Below are 18,305 nucleotides of genomic sequence, written 5' to 3'. Positions count from 1 at the left end.
CATTGGTCTCAGGCATTCTAATCAGTGGCATGATTGAAGGTGGATGGGTGGGAGTTCAATCCAGCAGTAAGGGAAAAAAAGTCTTGAAGGAGGCATGCCTTCTATAAGGAAAGCCCAGAAATGGCCCACCTCATTCTGCCTGTTCCTTTGTTAAGAATTTAGTTACATGGCCTAACTGCAAAGAAGGCTTGGACGTTGTTTGTATGCCCAGGGCAGCGGGGTGGAGATGGATGTGGGTGGACTAGTGGTTTCTGCCACAGTGCTGGTAAGTTTACTGGTTTGATTGGCAATGAACAAACATGATTCTTGATGTCCTTTTCAGGAGGTGCACTCAGTGTACAGGATATTAGCTGGGATTTTGAATATTGGAAACATTGAGTTTGCAGCTATTTCCTCTCAGCATCAAACTGATAAAAGTGAGGTGCCCAATGCAGAAGCCTTGGAAAATGGTAATTATTTGATTCATGTGCATTGTGTTGCCAAAGTACACGTTTCTTTTACTTGGGTAGTTTTTCAAGACTCGAAGATATAATGTGCTGGTCCTTAACTGGCTCTGGGTGTTTTCTCTAACCAGTATTTCCCAGAGAATATCTTGTAGAACATCAGCATTCATTTCATAAGTGGCAAGTACGTAGATGTTCTTCTGAAAAGTCCATGGCAGGTAACTTTGGGCAGTGATTCTCACCAGTGGCTGCTTTTAAAAATCATCTACAAATTTTTGAAAAAGATATGAGAGGTTGGACCTCACTCTGAATTCACTGAATCAGCATCTGGAGGGGATAACACATGCACCTATTTATTTTAAAATTTCCACAAGTAATAATAATGGCACAAGGAATAAGATTCCTGAGTTAGAAAAAAAAAACTGATTTAAATAACATCTCTTGTGTTAAACTATAGCACTTAACTATGCTAATGTGCTTTGTGATTTTCTGAGAGCAGACTATACTCTCCAACAATTGCTCCAACTAATTTGGTCAAAGACCACCTCCTTCCACATTTTTTTCATCTAACACATGTAAAGAGCTTTCAAAACAGTTTGGGAGGCACTGCATCAGTCTAGGTGTTTCTTGGGGTTCAGGGCCCCACATGTTTATCCTTGGCTCTGAAGTTCTGAAGATACAGCCTGGCACATGGCTGATGTTGAATGAATGCTGACTAATTGGCTGGCTGGCTGGCTGGACAGATGGATGTCTGCCTCCTCCAGCATTATCCTCACCCTGTCTTCTAGCTGCCTCGGTTCTCTGCATCAGCCCTGAAGAGCTCCAGGAGGCTCTCACCTCACACTGCGTGGTCACCCGGGGCGAGACCATCATCCGCGCCAACACTGTGGACAGGGCCTCGGACGTCAGAGACGCCATGTCCAAAGGCCTGTATGGGAGGCTTTTCAGCTGGATCGTAAATCGCATCAATACACTCCTGCAGCCAGACAAAAACATATGGCAAGTTCCCCCGACGAGCAGAGACCTTGAGGAGAGCTGTCATTGACCCCAGTGTCTCCTAGAATTTCCAAGAGGAAGCATTTGGTCTTCTCTTGGGTTTTCTTTAATGAAGATCTCAGGGCATCTCCTTTAAAAGATGGTGTATTTATACCTGAGAGGCTCATGATTACAGAGCCACTGCATTATGGTATTTAAAAGAACAAGCTTAGCTGGGAGCTGGGCAAACTGGGTTTGCATCCAGACTCCATAGCTTCATCTGTGCACATCCTAAGTCATAGTTTCCTCATCTGTAAAATGAGAATAATATCCTCCTCCTGCTGCTGTTTTTAGAATCAACTGAGACGTTTCACGAGAAGTGTTAAAGCGCAGAAATCTCACAGTATTGCTACTTCTACAGCTTTATCTGTGCTAAGCATTAGTGTTTTCTAGATTGTGGAGGAACTGATAGTATCAAATTCTAGAGTCTTCTTCTAACTAAGCCTTGTGGGTGAGAAAGTAGAAGAATAAATGAGCAGCAGTTCCAACCCCTTCAAATAGGGTGGCTCCTCTTTAATCTCTCTATAGATGGAGCTCCTGAGGAAAATTTGAAATTTTGCTGCTTAAAAGAAGAGAAGTTGGAGGTACTGTTGAAAGACTTAGGAAACCAACTGTTTAACACAGAGACTGTTCCTTTCTGAAAGGCGGCAGGATGCCGCTTGCCCTGAGTAGCTACATGTGTAGATAAAAATGTAGGCAGGAATATTTTCACTGCCCTGAGACTGCTGTTTCCTTCTCTAAAAGGTTTTATTCTTCTCTCTCATGCAGTACTGCAGATGATGGTATGAATGTGGGGATCTTGGACATTTTTGGATTCGAAAACTTTCAGAGAAATTCATTTGAGCAGCTCTGCATAAATATCGCCAATGAGCAAATTCAGTACTATTTCAATCAGCGTGTTTTTGCTCTCGAGCAGGTAACAGTGAACTCTGAAGGCCCTGGACCTGGTGGGGAACGTGCCTGCAGGCTGCCCAGAGTTGGAAGCAGAAACCTTGTTAGTGAGGTTAACAGGTCAAAGACTCCAAAGAAAAACCACTGATGAGGCAGTCCTGTCAAAATAACTCGACAGTCTAAATGTAGCTTGATAAAAAGAGGTCTCGATTTCTGTGGAAAGGTACAGAAAGGTTCCTCCCTTGAGTGAAGCTGGTGACAAGCCAATTATTTAAATGCTGTTTCCAAACTGATTCATATGCATTGCCCAAAATGCTACATTCTCTTCTGCTTTATTTAACTAAAAATATTTGTGATCACGTCCCAAATGATACCGGATGATCTGGAACTCAGGATAAGGTTCTTGGTTTCCTTAACTCCCTCACTGACCATATGAATCCCTTGTCTCCTGCATATTAGACCCCACCAGAAGTGGATTGGTATCTTCAGGGAGGAGTAAGATATGTTCTTGGTTTTCTCAACATGGAAATCTTCCCCCCATGAGTCTAATGGCAAATAAAACAGGATGAAAAGCTAGTGGACCCAAAGTCTGGGGCCTTTATCCTCCACCTCAACCCGAACCCAACCCCAAGACTCTCCTATATGAAGAGAGAATATATAGTTGTAAAAACTAAACATTCTGACCAAACTCCTTGTTTTAATGTAAGAGCAAGGGACACATTAAACTGCTAGGTTAGATAAAGACAAAGTCATGGACTAAAAACACCGGTATTGGTTTTATCATGGAAACTGGACAAATCCACAGTGCACTCCTCCCCCACCCATCTTGTACAAAACTGACCTTGTTTCAATCCAGTTTACTTCCATTTATTTTCCCAGGAAATCTGGAGTTCCTTTTAGTTTTTTTTTAGTTCAAGATGATTACCTTGCCGAAGACAGAAATCTGGTTTCCTCCTGGTTTCAACCATACTTGTCACCAGAACAAAAAAATTTCAGCTTCCCTTCCTTTCTATATCAGCTTCTCAATTTGAGTTACCAAGTGCATGTCTGAGAGACAGAGAGAGACAGAGAGCCAAGGTTCTGTTGCCAACCTTACCACCTGCCATAGGCTCCCTGTAGGTCAGTCTTAAATCCTGAGCTTCAATCCTGTCCTACTCACATAAAACACACCCTGTTCAGTGTTGCCAGACAGACAAAGTGCATGCAGCCTGGTGGTACCTAGGCCAGTACTGGGCTGAAGTGAGTCACGATCCATTTCCTTCCAGATGGAGTATCAGAACGAGGGCATTGACGCTACACCCGTGGAGTATGAGGACAATCGCCCCCTCTTGGATATGTTCCTCCAGAAACCCCTGGGACTGCTTGCACTTTTGGATGAGGAAAGTCGGTTTCCTCAGGCAACGGACCAGACCCTAGTCGGTAGGTACCTTTTAGAAAAGGCATACATATGTGCAGAAGAGAACTTGGCTATTTGGCTCATATCATCAGATGGTTTATGGAATCCTTCCTGTGTATTTTGGCTACCTGGTGATTGTGAAAATAGAGACTCTGCTTTTAATAAATTGAAATATTCAGAACATAACACATCCTGGTAGGATTTGTGTGTTAAAGCAAACCCATCACCATTTCTCAAACTCTCCTCACTTTCCTGTTTCTGTAAAGCAAATTACCTTTACCCTATGTCAGTATCATTTTCACATCTTCTGTTCCCCTTATTTTCCATGACCAACACTTGATACCCCTCCTTTTTCATGCCCTTCTCTCATATCTCTACCTGGACCTCCAGCCATCTTTAGTACAACTTTGTATAGAAGCCCTGCTGATGTCCTGGCTTCCTGGCTCATATTTTATGCTGGGCATCCCACCTAATACTGTTTTTGTAAAGCCACCTTTTCATTAAATTACCATTGTCTGTGGAGTGATGGTAAAACATCTCCTTCTGGCATTTGGAGTCCTCTGTACTTACCCCCATACCTCTCCACCTCCTCGTCCTCCTTTGTCAATCTTCAGCGTTGCGTGTGACCCATCTCTCACTTTGTGAGATCCTTGGGCAACAAAGTCCGACCGCTGCATCCCTTCACTGCTTAGCACAGTTCCTCACACAGAGTAGGCCATCCTTGACCACAGCAGCAAAATTATCTGGAGAGGGATGGAGAGGAAGTTTAAAGCCTTTTTCCCAGATAGAAAATTGATTTGTGGGAGAGATTCACTTCTAGGAGTTGAGACTGCCACCTTTGACTTCCTTTTAGTTATAAAATTGTCGCAAGTTGTCAAGAGGAATATAAACCAGGATTATTTGCCTTCCATGGAGTATCTTCATGGTTCTAAAGCTAATTGGTTGATTTTCTGGTGTCATCAGTGTTTATTCTTGGAGTTCTCAGAGCAGAACATGGTATCATCGAGATCAGCTTGACACAAAAGACAATATGAAACAGCTAGATGAGAACTTGAATGTAAATGCCCATCATGTACGGGGGGGTGGGGAGGGGATCTTTCTCCATCACTGTACAAATAAGAATAATATCAGGCTACTCTGAAGTTCCTTACTCTGAGTCATCGTGATTTGAGGAGCATATTTTTGTCTAAAGGACCAAAGAGTTCACATTGTAACTTTTAAACATGAAAATCCACACAGATAAATTTGAAGATAATCTTCGATGCAAATACTTCTGGAGGCCCAAAGGAATGGAGCTGTGCTTTGGCATTCAGCACTATGCTGGAAAGGTGAGTTATTAAACCTGAATTTTGACAAGGAACGAGTGTCCACAGTACTCTGTTTGTGGCACTCATGAAATTGCTTGCAGATTTCTTTCTCCTTTTAATTCTTCTTGAATACCTAATCATAATTCTTAAACCTTCTCAGTGATGTTGCTCATGGAAAGTAGCCCCTGGCAAAAAAGCAATTTCTCGCTGGGGTGGCCCACAGAGTTGCCATCTGCTTCTCACCTGAGGTTTGGCCTAGAAGTGACAGCTCTCCAGAGAGAAAACATGATAGCTTTTGCAGCCTTTAGTGGTGAATGCTCACATTCAAAAGTAATTTGGAGATGTGTAGGCAATGAAGGAGGGTTAATATCACAGTGGGGCTCAATTTTTAGCACTTTGTAGCACAAGCATATGGCTACAGGGCACCAGAAGTGTCTAGATAAAAAGGGGGGAAAATTCACTTCATCATCCAGATGTTAAGGTTTTACAACATTAACTGAAATTTTCACTTTTCATCCATTATTCCTCAGTCTCAGTTTCAAGTTCCTGAACGAGGTTAGTGAGTGATTCAGGAAATCCCCTCCTCCTGTAGCCAACAATTCATTGCTCATGTTACTCTCTAAGGAGCCATGTGAATTATGGCTAATTGGTTCCGGCAGGGTCTGCTGAGGCCCTGGGCCCAGAAAATGGGTAGGAGTTCAATAAAAGGCATTCTGGGTTATTTTGTTGATTTAAGACTTGTTGAAATTATTTTTCACATTCATATCATGGCATGGAAATTAATTTTGCCTGACTGAATGTTGTTTGAAAGCAATTTAATGTAAGTAAAGAGATTGTTTTTGTCTTCACATAATACATGACAGCATCTATCTTGGATCTTGGCTAGAAATTGCAATCCAGTTTTCCCTCCTAAAAACTTGATTTACCCTAGTGTTGGAGGCTGACTGCACAAGACATCCACCCTGATCCCCGGTCCCCATTCTTCTCCTCTCTCCCGCCTTCCATTCTCATCCCCTTCTTTGCACCTCTCTTCCCATCTCTGTCCTTTTACACCTATTTTCTAACTACCACTCTTCTTCCCTCTTGTCCTTTCTTAATTTTAAAAGGAAAAAGAAAAGATCTTTTTCCTTCTGGGCTCTGTGTCCTTTCTTGAATTCATTTCTTTGGAGCATCCCTTAAAAAGTCTCTGATCTAAATGTCCTTTGCCCTGAGAACCAAGAATGCTCAGAGCCCCTGAGCCACCACTCAGGTGCCACAAGCACCTTGGGAAGCAGCGAGGGTGAAATGTGTATAGGCATGGAGCCAATCTGCCCGGGTTGGGATGCCTGCCCACCCTGGTGACATGTGTGGCCGTGGCCACATGATTCAGCCTCTCTCTAAGCTTCTGTTTGCCCACAGTGAAATGGAGGCAATAGCAGTGTTAACCTCATCAGATGGATGCTTCTCATATTGTGAGTGGCCACTATAATTATTCTGAAGTGATTTATCTTTGATAGGACTCTCTTCATCAAAGAACAGTTGAACAAGGAGTTAAGATAAACTGGCCTCTCAAAAATTTCAATTGTCCCGCTTATCTGGTGGCCTAGGTTTAAAAGCATGGCTGTGTAAAGATGAATTCTATACAGAGATCAATTAATAACTGACCTCAGGCAATGCCAGTGTTGCCTGGCAACACTGTGATGGGGACAGTATTGGCTCACTTGTGATTTGCTCTTTATGTTGCAGGTATTATATGATGCTTCTGGGGTTCTTGAGAAAAACAGAGACACTCTCCCTGCTGATGTGGTGGTCATACTGAGGGCATCAGAAAACCAGCTTCTCCAGCAACTCTTCTCAATCCCTTTGACTAAAACAGGTACTGGAGGGACTTCCCTGGTGGTCCAGTGGTTGGGACTCCATGATTCCACTGGTCAGGGAACTAAGATCCTTCATGCAATGTGGCATGACCACAAAGAATAAATTAAAAATTTTAAAAAGACAACCATCAGCAACAACAAAAAAAACTGGGTACTTGTAACGTCTCTGACAGCCCTAGGCCTGCCTCATGCTTCTACAAGCCTTGCTGGGGTTTTCCTGTTCATGTCTAAATACCACCAGGGCAGTGCCACTAACATTTTGAAATTTGAGCAGGGATAAAAGTCTATTCACCTGAGTTCAAGAAAAAGAAAGCGATTATTTCTTTTGCATTTAATTGCACAGCATCAGCCTATATATACATGTGTGTACACACACACACTTTCCATAACATCAGTTTTTAAACTTCTCATTTTCTCTGCCTGATTCCTTTCATTCTTCCATTTATAGAAGTGCATGTTGGGACTTTCCTGGTGGTGCAGTGGTCAGGACTCCATGCTTCTACTGCAGTGGGCACGGGTTTGATCCCTGGTTAGGGAACTATAGTCCTGCAAGCCACATTGTGTGGCCAATAAAAAAATAAATAAATAAAAACATGTATTATTATGCACTCAGTCACTCAGTCATGTCCAACTCTTTGCGACCCCCTGGACCATAGCCCTCTAGGCTCCCTTGTCCATGGACTTCTCCAGGCAAGAATACTGGAGTGGGTTGCCATGCCCTCCTCCAGGGGATCTTCCTGACACAGGAATTGAACCTATGTCTCTTATGTCTCCTGCATTGGCAGGTGGATTCTTTACCACTAGCGCCACCAGGGAAGCCCATAGTTTATATTATCAGAAGTAAGTAAGTGTTAGTCGCTCAGTCATGCCCGACTCTTTGTGACCCCATGGACTGCAGCCCACCAGGCTCCTCTGTCCATGAGATTTTCCAGGCAAGGATATTGGAGTGGGTTGCCATTTACTTCTCCAGGGGATCTTCCCAACCCAGGGATCAAACCCAGGTCTCCTGCACTGCAGGCAGATTCTTAACCGACTGAGCTACAAGGGAAGCCCATAGTTCATGCTAAATGCTTTAGGATGGTCTTGGTTTACCTAGAATTATTGAGAAGATTATTTCTATTTATGTATGATTTCAAGTAATGGGACTGGGGCCAATCAGAGTCATCCAGTCAGGCAGTCCTGAAAAGTTACCTGGTCCAACTTCCCACTTAGTCATCGACTAAGCCCACCACTGTTTCTAACCAACTTGGAACAGCCAACAGTGTCACTGGCCTATATTCACAGCCTTTGTCTCCTTAGAGTCAGCTTCTGTGTAGTTGTTAAGTTGGGCCTCATGCAGGATTAGGAGGCCAAAAGATGGACCATCCTAGTCTTTACTGTTTTACCCAATGGGTTCTAACTGGGTCACGCACCTTTGATTTATCTGGGATTCTGCTGCTGTTGGCTGGGCAACAGACTTGAGCTTCCCATAGCTCTCCTCTCAAGGGCCTTATGTTTTTGAGGCTATGTCTGGAAACAGCTACTTTTAAAAAAGGAGGCAGAGAAACCTCTTTATCATTGTTCATAATTTCTTTTTCTTTTCATGTCCCTTGTCTGATCATTGGCATTGTGTCTAGCTCGGAGCCTATGCAAGCTAAAAGAGACTGGTTGCCAGGTCTGAATTTTAGCAACGTGCGCAGGAAAGAAAAGCTTACTTAAGAAAAAAGTCACAGTCTACAACCTTTGCTTCATCTTTACTTTGAAACCAGCTTTTAACTTTTTTAAAACATGCTCCCTTACGAATAGTAGAGTGCCCCTCCGAAGGCTGCCCTCCAGGTTCTTCTCCAGATCTCCCTTGGAAACAGCCAGGATTTGGTTTTATTATCAACTTCTGGGAGAGTGGGCAGCTGTGGGCAGAGCTGGGACTCCCTCACCAGAGACTGAGGTGTATACTCACTAGGTGACTCTGTGCAGAGTCAAAGAGGCAGCCATTTTTTAATAGGAGACATCCTCTTTGAAATAAAATATATCCAAGTGACTTGTTGGCTAGCATTTATACCCTCCTGTATATAAGAGTAATGACTTGTCAAATCCATTGACAATTTTGGAATTTCTCATTTTTCAATCTTTGGCAAAATAAAAACAAGTTCAAGTCTTGGCCACTGGGTGGCGCTGTGCCAGAAGTCATGCTCGGCAGCAGCCGCTGCTGGCCGTGATCGCCTAAAAGCTGGGGAGGAACAAAAACAAAGAGATACCCTCTGCTTCTTCTTGCTTTTCTCTGAAAGAACTTTCCTCCTGTCTTATAACTTCTTCTGAATCTTGCCTTGAAACTGCACCCTACACCACCTGGAGGAAACAAAAGTGAGAACTGAGACGAGAACAAACATGTTTTCCTGACAAGCGTCCTTGTATTCTTGAGTTGTATATTATGCATAATAATTTCTTTTGAAATCCTTAGCTTTTCCTTTCTCCACATTTTAAGTATAATTATGAAAACTTTAGTAAGCACGATTCTGTTTTCTTTTTCTGAAATTATTCATGGAAAAAATACCTTCAATCAACAAACATTCATTGAAGAGTTGCTAATAAATAAGGCACTGTATAGGCAGTAAATTGGAATATAATGTGGCTTTGCCCTAAAAGCAACTGGAACTTTTTTTTAACCTTCATTTTCTACCTAGAATTGAGCACTAATTTATTTCATTATGACAATATTTGCCTTCAAATCTCAGTTTTAAAGAGATTGTGTATCCTCTGTTGAAAGTCTGAACATTAAGCTTCTAAAGTTTAAAAGTGTCGCATTCTATACTATTTGGTTTTACTATATTACATCCCTTGAAAGTAGAAAAACCCAACTGGACAGAAAAGGTTGTATTGTATTTGCTAAAAGTACAAACGCTTATTTCCAGCACATACCCTTTAGGAAGGGCAGTATGGCTGTCCATCTCAGCATTGGGGCTGGAAGCGAGATCCCACACATCCTAGCATTTTGCAAGAGAATATATATGTGTTAGTCGTTCAGTCATGTCCGACTCTTTGAACCCCATGGACTGTAGCTCAACAGGCTCCTCTATTCATGGAATTTTCCAGGCAAGAATACTAGAGTGGGTTGCTATTCCCTTCTCCAGAGGATCTTCCTGACCCAGGAATCAAACCTGGGTCCTTCACATTGTAGGCAGATTCTTTACCGATGGAGCTACCAGGGAGCTTCCCTTGCAAGAAAATATGCTAGTATTTTCAGTGCGTGAGAAACTATTTTCTTGGTCATTTAAATTTTTATTTACCCTGCTTGAAACACTTAAAGGGAGCATTAGTTCAATGAGCATAGATATTATGGGCAATTACTTTACGAATTTCTTTTAGGGGATGAACTACAGAGAGGAAGGAGAAAGGTCAAAGATTGGAAGCCTTGGAGGCTATTAACCCCAAACTTTAAAAAGAGGTCCAGCGTTTGGCTCCTCAGTTTCAAGAAGAGAGACTGCCAAGGGGAGTTTGGCAATACTCTGGTTCCTGGTCTTGGTGGTGACTACATGGATATTGGCTTTATAATATTCATTTGCTGTATGTTTATATTTTGTATACTTTTTTACACATGCAATCTATTTCATAATAATACTTGTTTCCCCCAAAGGATAGAGAAAGTGAAAGTGAAGTCGCTCAGTCGTGTCCAACTCTTTGGGACCCCATGGACTATAGCCTACCAGGCTTCTCCGTCCATGGGATTCTCCAGGCAAGAATACTGGAGTGGGTTACCATTTCCTTCTCCAGGGGATCTTCCCGACCCAGGGATCCAACCCGGGTTTCCCGCATTGCAGGCAGATGCTTTAACCTCTGAGCCAAGAGATGGTATCTTAAAATGCCTCCTCTCCCGGGACTGCTGGGCGGGTTGACAATCCCTTCATTCGTGCATTTCAAACAGAAGTATCAGCACTTGGTTTAATCTCTTATCAAGGTTAAGAGGATTAACCTCTGGGTGTGTTTGTGTAAAACTATAATATAAAATCAGAGAGAGTACTCCAGTTGGCATTTTCCTTTCTGCTGTACCCACCTTCCTGTTCACTGAAAAGGTTATAAAACATGGAGCATGAGATCATGAGGTTCAGGGTCCTCAGCTTCTCCCAGGTTGCTGCAGTGCCCTTCCCAGCAGCTGTTTCTGTGGGCACCCAGCTGTGCCTGGTGTGGAATCACCTCTGCCTGATGGGTGCCTTCTCGTTCTGAGATGCCCAGTGACCATCAGATAAACAGGCAGCTGTAGTCAGTAAGGATCCTCTCTCTTCCCCTCTTTGCTTTTGCAACCACTCTTTGGCCACTTCAGACGTGATAAAATTTTCTTTGTAATCCTTCCTTTTGATAAGAAATTCTCTGAAGACTTTATATGTGGAAATCTGTTGTGGCAGCAACACCGCTTTCCAACCCTTCAGCTGGGACTTTTCAAACTAATGACCCAGGTAGAAAAACATTAAAAGGAAAGATGTTATAACATGGTTTCATGGCCTATTTTCCTGTGTGGGGAATATTCCACTTGCTACAAGTAAACTAGAGAAAAGTTCAAAAGGCTCAGGGGAGGAAAGAGAAGAGGAGGTTTCAAAAAGAACTTGAAAAATCCATTTCTGTCTTTGAATCATGAATTTTGATTTTCAAATGGGAGTTTGGGGTTTTAAAAGAATTAGGAACTTTGGAGAAGCTACGAAAAAAAAAAAAAGTAAAACTAGAGAGTTATTCTCTGAGCCTTAGAGTCTGGTTTTGCTTCAAAATCTGGAACTGAGTTTTGTTTCTACTGTTGCCTTCTCTCTGAGGGTTCTGAGGTTTCCTCTCTTGGAATTTGCAAGTAAAAATCAGTGGTAAATTCTATCTTGACTTCATTGGCTCCCCTTATAATTTGGAGAGGGGACAAGACGAGCCCCCCCCCCCCATTGTATCTGCAAAGCTTTGTAATACCCTGCTGAAATCCTTGCTGTGAATTGCCTGATCCTGATTCTGTAACTCCCCAAATTAACAGCTCATAAGGGGATGCCTTTTTGTAACCATCTCTCAGAGTTCTCATTTTCCACTTCTGGCTCTTTTTCCATTCTGGCAGTTCAGCGTATGAGTCTGGCAAGATGAGCTGACTCTAAGTGACAAAGTTCCGAGTCACAGACGTGGACAGTGCTTGGCCCTTCCTGAAATGGAGGAAGGCCCGAATAAGACAACCCTGTTAGGGAGCCCTGCTGACTCATTTCCTCCTCGTCCAGAGACCTGCCTTTTTCTTCTAATTTGGGAGTGCATCTCAGTCAACTGATAATATATATTTATCATCTTTCTATTAATAGATATGGTGCTATGCATAGGTGCTTTTTAGAAGGAATAAAAGAAAATCCCAGCCAGAATAGGCTGACAGAGAAAGAGTGCTAAATCCTAAAATGTATAAAGGATGCACAACATCCTGTGTGCAGCAATAAATGGGGTGGGCATATAGGCACTGTATCTATACAGGTAAAAATAGAAGGAAAAGTCATGGAAATATCATGAGTCAGAGTAGGGAAAGAGTTCTCTTAACTAAGAAAGGCTTCAGATTTTTTTTTCCCCCTAATAGACTAGAGAAAATTGAACAGTCTGGTGTAATGAGGCATTCTGCACCAGGGTGTACAGCCCTAGAAATAAGGGGGAGGTGACAGGGGGGTGAATAAGTGAACAGGACAAAGAGGAAAGGACTCAGGGCAGAGAGAGAAGTGAAATGAAGTGAAAGTTGCTCAGTTGTGTCCAGGCCAGAATACTGGAGTGGGTAGCTGTTCTCTTCTCCAGGGGATCTTCCCAACCCTGGGATCGAATCCAGGTCTCCCGCATTGCAGGTGGATTCTTTACCAGCTGAGCCAACAGGGAAGGGGAAGCAAATGGAAGAACAATAGTGGGCTCCTGATGCTGATCCGAAATGCTCAGGGTCAGGGGCAAGGTGGACTTCTGCAGGGACAGCTTTAGGGTAAGAAAGGAAAACTTAAATAGGGTGTTAAAGACTAATTACAGAGAACCAGGGTGCCCCAAGGAGTCTATGTGGAGCTCTGTGTGAACAGATGCTCAATAAATACTTTCACATTCTACGTTTACATCTAGCATGAGTTATTTTTTATATAAGGTGTGAGATAGAGATTTGTGTTTTTTTTTATAAGTATGTCTAGTTATTCCAAAACCATTTATTGAAATGACTGTCTTCTCCACTGATTACTTTTACATTTGTCGAAAACCAATTGGTTATATGTGTGTGGGTCTGTTTCATTGGTATGTGTATCTAACTCATGGATACCACAATGTCTTCACTCATAGCTTTACAGTAAATCTTAGGAGCACATAGTGTGATTGCCTCAGATTTATTCTTCTTTTTCAAAAAATTTTGGCTATTCCAGTTTGTTTGTCTTTACATGTAAACTTTAAAAACAGCTTATCAATATCTATAGAAAGGCCTACTGGGATTCTGATTGCCATTGCGTGAAATCTATGGGTCAATTCAGGAAGAATTTTTATGTTTACTACATTGAATCTTTCAATCGATGAACACACCATGTCTGTTTATTTGGATTCTCTTTGATTTCTTTAATTAGTATTTTGTTTTCACATGCAGATCTTGTACATGTTTTGTTAGATTTATATCTCAGTATTTCAGTTTTGGGAACTAGTATTGTTCTATTCGGAGAAGGCAACGGCACCCCACTCCAGTACTCTTGCCTGGAAAATCCCATGGACGGAGGAGCCTGGTAGACTGCAGTCCATGGGGTCGCTAAGAGTCAGACAAGACTGAGCGACTTTACTTTCACTTTTCACTTTCCTGCATTGGAGAAGGAAATGGCAACCCACTCCAGTGTTCCTGCCTGGAGAATCCCAGGGACAGGGGAGCCTGGTGGGCTGTCATCTATGGGGTCGCACAGAGTCAGACACGACTGAAGCGACTTAGCAGCAGTAGCAGCAGCATTGTTCTAGTCTACCATAGGATTTTGTGGATTGGCCTTGTCTTAAACGACCTTGCTAAACTCACTTGTTAGTTCTAGGAGTTCTGTTTGATTTTGTTTTTGCAGATTTCTTGGGGTTTTCTACATAGACAGTCATGTTATCTGCTAATGAGAACCCTTTTTTGTTTTTCTTTCCAATCTTACACCATTCATTTCTTTTTCTTGCCTTGTTTGACTGGCTATGACTTTCAGTATATAGCTGGATGGAAGGGGTGAGAGGAAACGTCTTGCTTTGTTCCGGATCTTGGGGCAGAGCATCCACTCTTTCACCGTTAAGTATGGCGCTGGCTGTGGTTATTATGTAGGTGCCCTTTCACTTGCTATCCCCTCTGTGTGGATATTTTCCCCAAGACATACCCATACCCATTGCACTTTCTTCAGGTCTTTTCTCAAAATCTACTTTCCCTGGCTACCTTGGTAAAAAATTTCAACCTACTGAATACTTATAAATCCATTTCCTGTTTTATCTTTTTCCTTAGCACTTATCACGACCTAACTTACTATATATAATTTACTTGTTTATTGTCTGTCTTCCTCCAGTATAAAGTAAGTTTCCAGATAGCAGGAATTTTGTCTGGTTTGTCCATTACTGTCTCTTCAAAGTTTTAGCAATACCTAGTATATGGTAGCCACTCTCTACGTATTTGCTGAGTAAATGAATGGATGGTTGAACCAAATCTACCCATCTTCCTGCATCTATTCCCATTTTGTTTTCCTGCTAATCTAAATGACTGAACCATCCTTACTCTCATTACAAGCGACTCTCTGTTTGCCTCTTCATTCCCTTCCTCACCTTCACAAGGGCTTTCATTCCGCAATTATTCCTCCTCTCTTCTACATCAGCTATTTATTCCTCTTAATGTGGTCATCCTCATCAACATAGTATCTTCTGTCTTTTTGACTGCTTGTTATGGGTTGAATTGTGTTTCCCTCGCCCAAAATATGTATGTTGAAATCCAAACTCCTAGTTCATCAGGATGTGACTCTGTTTGGAAATAGGGCCCTTGCAGAAGCAATCGAGGTAAAATGGAGTCACCAAGATGGGCCCTATGCCAGTATGACTGGTGTCCTTATTAAAAAGGAAAATTTGGACAGAGTCACACAGAGAATGTCAGGTGAAGATGAAGTCAGAGAGCCAGGCAGTGCCTCTACAGCCCCTCTCTCCTGCATCTCCTAACCAAACTCTGCTTCTGCTCTCTCCTCACCCAGCCTGACAGCTAAACAGTCATCTTTCTAGGAATAGAAATTTGATCATGTCACCGCCCTGCTTAAAGCCTCCCATGGCTCCTCATCACACCTAAAATAAAATCCAGACTCCTTTGCTTACCTGAAACTCTTAACGTAAAGTCCCCATCTTCTTGAACTCTTTCCCTCCCTCTCTGCCTTCATTCTGTTCCTCAGACAGTCCAAGCCTTTTCCTGACTCAGCACCCACTGCTCACTCTGCCTGGGACATTCTTTGCCCAGATCTTTACAGATCTATCCTTGTGATCCAGAATTTAGCTTAAACGTCCCTACCAAAGATAGGCCTCCTCTGTCTACCCAATGGATGATAGCCCCGTGCTTCCCCACCCACTCTGTCATGACACCCAGTTTAACTGTCTCCATCAGGAGCTGACATAATCTTGTCTGTCTCTCTTCTATGACCTGCCCCCTACCCTCCTTTCCTAACGCATAGTGAGTCCTAGTAAATATTTGTCAAATAACTCACTAACTCCTGCATGGTAGAAAATCTAAAGGTAAAATCCAATTCTTGACTTCTAATCTGTGTTAGTTTCCTAGGGCTGACATAATGGGGCACCACAGACAAAACGTGACTTAAAGGTACTGTCTCACAATTGTGAAGGGTAGACGTTCACGATCAAGATGTGTGCAGGTTTGGTTTCTTCTGAGACCTCTCTCTTTGGCTTGTAGTTTGCTGCCTTCTCAGGGCTCTCACATGGTCACGCCTTGGTCTGTGTGTACACTGTCTGTGTCCTCTTCTTATAAGGATGCTGGTCATCTTGGATTGAGACCCACCTGTATGACTTCATTTGCCCTGAATCACCTTTTAAAGGTTCTATGTCCAAAGGTGGTCACCTTCCGAGGGACTGAGCGTTAGGACTTGAACATATGAATTCAGTGCGGGGGAGGGGGGCTACAATTTAGCCCATGCTGCTGCTGCTAAGTCACTTCAGTCATGTCCGACTCTGTGCGACCGCATAGATGGCAGCCCACCAGGCTCCCCCGTCCCTGGGATTCTCCAGGCAAGAACACTGGAGTGGGTTGCCATGTCCTTCTCCAATGCATGAAAGTGAAAAGTGAAAGTGAAGTCACTCAGTCATGTTTTGACTCTTAGCGACCCCATGGACTGCAGCCCACCAGGCTCCTCCATCCATGGGGTTTTCCAGGCAAGAGTACTGGAGTGGGGTGCCAACAATTTAGCCCATAGCAGATCACTAATTGGAGAAGGCAATGGCAACCCACTCCAGTACTCTTGCCTGGAAAATCCCATGGACAGAGGAGCCTGGTGGGCTGCCGTCTATGGGGTCGCACAGAGTCGGACACGACTGAAGCAACTTAGCAGCAGCAGCAGAATCACTAATTGTTGCAGGAGCTGTTCTATATGTGCCCCCTTACCAGGGGGCATGTGAGGCCACCACTTTTTCCTACAAAGCCCAGGGACTATTCTGTTTAACCAGAGAGAGTTTACAGCCTCACCCAGTCAGAGAAAGAGAGCTCTGCCCGCTCTCCTTTCCTTCCTCTCTCCTCCCGCACCAGAGCAGCCAGTCCAGAGCAGACGTATGGGAGACAGGCCTCCTTCAAGTCCTGGAGGTATCCAGCCTGGAGGGAAAGGGGCAGTGGGAAAAAAAGCTTTGACTTGAGGTGATTTTAAAGGTCAAAAACAAATAAGAAGGAATCTTCAAGCCCAAAAGTAATCTCTAATAACAGAAAATCTGTGAAGTGGAGCTAAAATATAGTTAAGGGAGCTGCCATCCTCAAAGAAAGGAGAGGTAACGGCATGGATGGGGAAGTAACAGGGAAAAGTGGAGCTGTTTATTGTTTATCCCCAATACACTGAAATCCCTGGGTGTAAGTTTCATGAGGATAGGATTTTTTCCATTTAGTAGGCTCCTCTTTCTAACTCCTGGAGAGGTGCCGGGCACATGGGAGATGCTCAGGAGAGTCTGTCTGTTCAGGCGGGGAGTGTACTTTGAGAATGGATTTCCCTCATGGTCTTGAGAGCACTTGAAACACATCAGAAATGTGTGTGAGTCGTCCTGATTTATGGTGCTGACAGGGAGCCCACCAGCGTGAGAGATTTGTTTTAACAAGTTGTAAAATTCAGAGCTCCATCTAGACTCTGGATTTGGAATCTGGAGAGACAAGTGTGATGCCCTGTTAGGACTCAGGTTCTAGAGAAGTGCAGATAGACTTGTAGTTACATCCAGCATCTGAGATTGATTGCCAGCCCCTTTCCTTATGTGGAGTGGGCAGGGTAGGGCTTTCCCAGAAGCAAGCAGCACACTCATGCTTAAAGCACAGAGTGTACTTTGCTGGGAAGCACGAGATCCATGTTTTCTCTTAGAAACCTTGCTGCCCTGGGGACTCTGGGTGCGTGTGAAGTCACACTCCCTTCTATTGCTGCCGCAGCCGGCTGGAGAACAGAAGGCCTCTGCTGTCAGTTTCCATGAGGAACAGTGTCCCCTTCTGCCCTTTACAGAGGGTCCTGGCAGCAGCTGAACCATCCCAGGAGAGACGTCACACCTTCCTATATCTCCCTTTGTTAATGGTTTTCAGCCCTTGTCTAGAAGAATCACTGGTTGTCTTTGTTAGACTTGTTGAGGACAAAATGGGTGTATGATATGGTTGTGGGAGGAAGAGAGCATCTCTTGAAATTCTTTTGTTTTCCTTTTCCCTGAATGCCTTCAGGTTTTGAGTTGTATTCTCCAAGTACTGTTTTTCTTTTTGCTTGTTTATTCATTTGTCTCTTTGTTCACATGTAAGCAGCTTAAAATTTTCTTTCCTTTTAAAAAGTCTACCTGCAGTTTGTTCTACCCTATCAGCTGTGTGGAGAAGGCAATGGCACCCAACTCCAGTACTCTTGCCTGGAAAAATTCCATGGACGGAGGAGCCTGGTAGGCTGCAGTCCATGGGTCATGAAGAGTCGGACACGACTGAGCGACTTCACTTTCACTTTTCACTTTCATGCTTTGGAGAAGGAAATGGCAACCCACTCCAGTATTCTTGCCTGGAGAATCCCAGGGACGGCGGAGCCTGGTGGGGTGCCATCTCTGGGGTCACACAGAATCAAACACGACTGAAGCGACTTAGCAGCAGCAGCAGCAGCGGCAGCTGTGATGGAGTAACAAGCCATGGATTGTAAGTCAGTAGACAAGCTGAGCTCCACCTGAGTTGGTACTTTGCATCCAGTGAGTTTAA

The 18,305-nt window shown here is 43.4% G+C and overlaps 1 protein-coding gene across 1 annotated transcript in view; it reads left to right on the top strand.

Annotated features, from left to right (window-relative positions):
* MYO3B (myosin IIIB) overlaps nt 1–18,305 on the top strand; it is a 547,383-nt gene that overhangs the window by 315,524 nt on the left and 213,554 nt on the right. The window contains exons 18-23 of the mRNA XM_045163938.1: nt 323–449; nt 1,232–1,442; nt 2,247–2,394; nt 3,635–3,788; nt 5,005–5,093; nt 6,798–6,927. Coding sequence (XP_045019873.1) covers nt 323–449; nt 1,232–1,442; nt 2,247–2,394; nt 3,635–3,788; nt 5,005–5,093; nt 6,798–6,927 — 859 coding nt within the window. The remainder of the gene's footprint in view (nt 1–322; nt 450–1,231; nt 1,443–2,246; nt 2,395–3,634; nt 3,789–5,004; nt 5,094–6,797; nt 6,928–18,305) is intronic.

The sequence above is a fragment of the Bubalus bubalis genome, chromosome 2 (genome assembly GCF_019923935.1).
Source record: "Bubalus bubalis isolate 160015118507 breed Murrah chromosome 2, NDDB_SH_1, whole genome shotgun sequence".
In the NCBI taxonomy this organism is placed as follows: Eukaryota; Metazoa; Chordata; class Mammalia; order Artiodactyla; family Bovidae; genus Bubalus; species Bubalus bubalis.
Note: the sequence above shows the minus strand (reverse complement) of the source record. Positions and strands in the feature narration are given on the sequence as shown.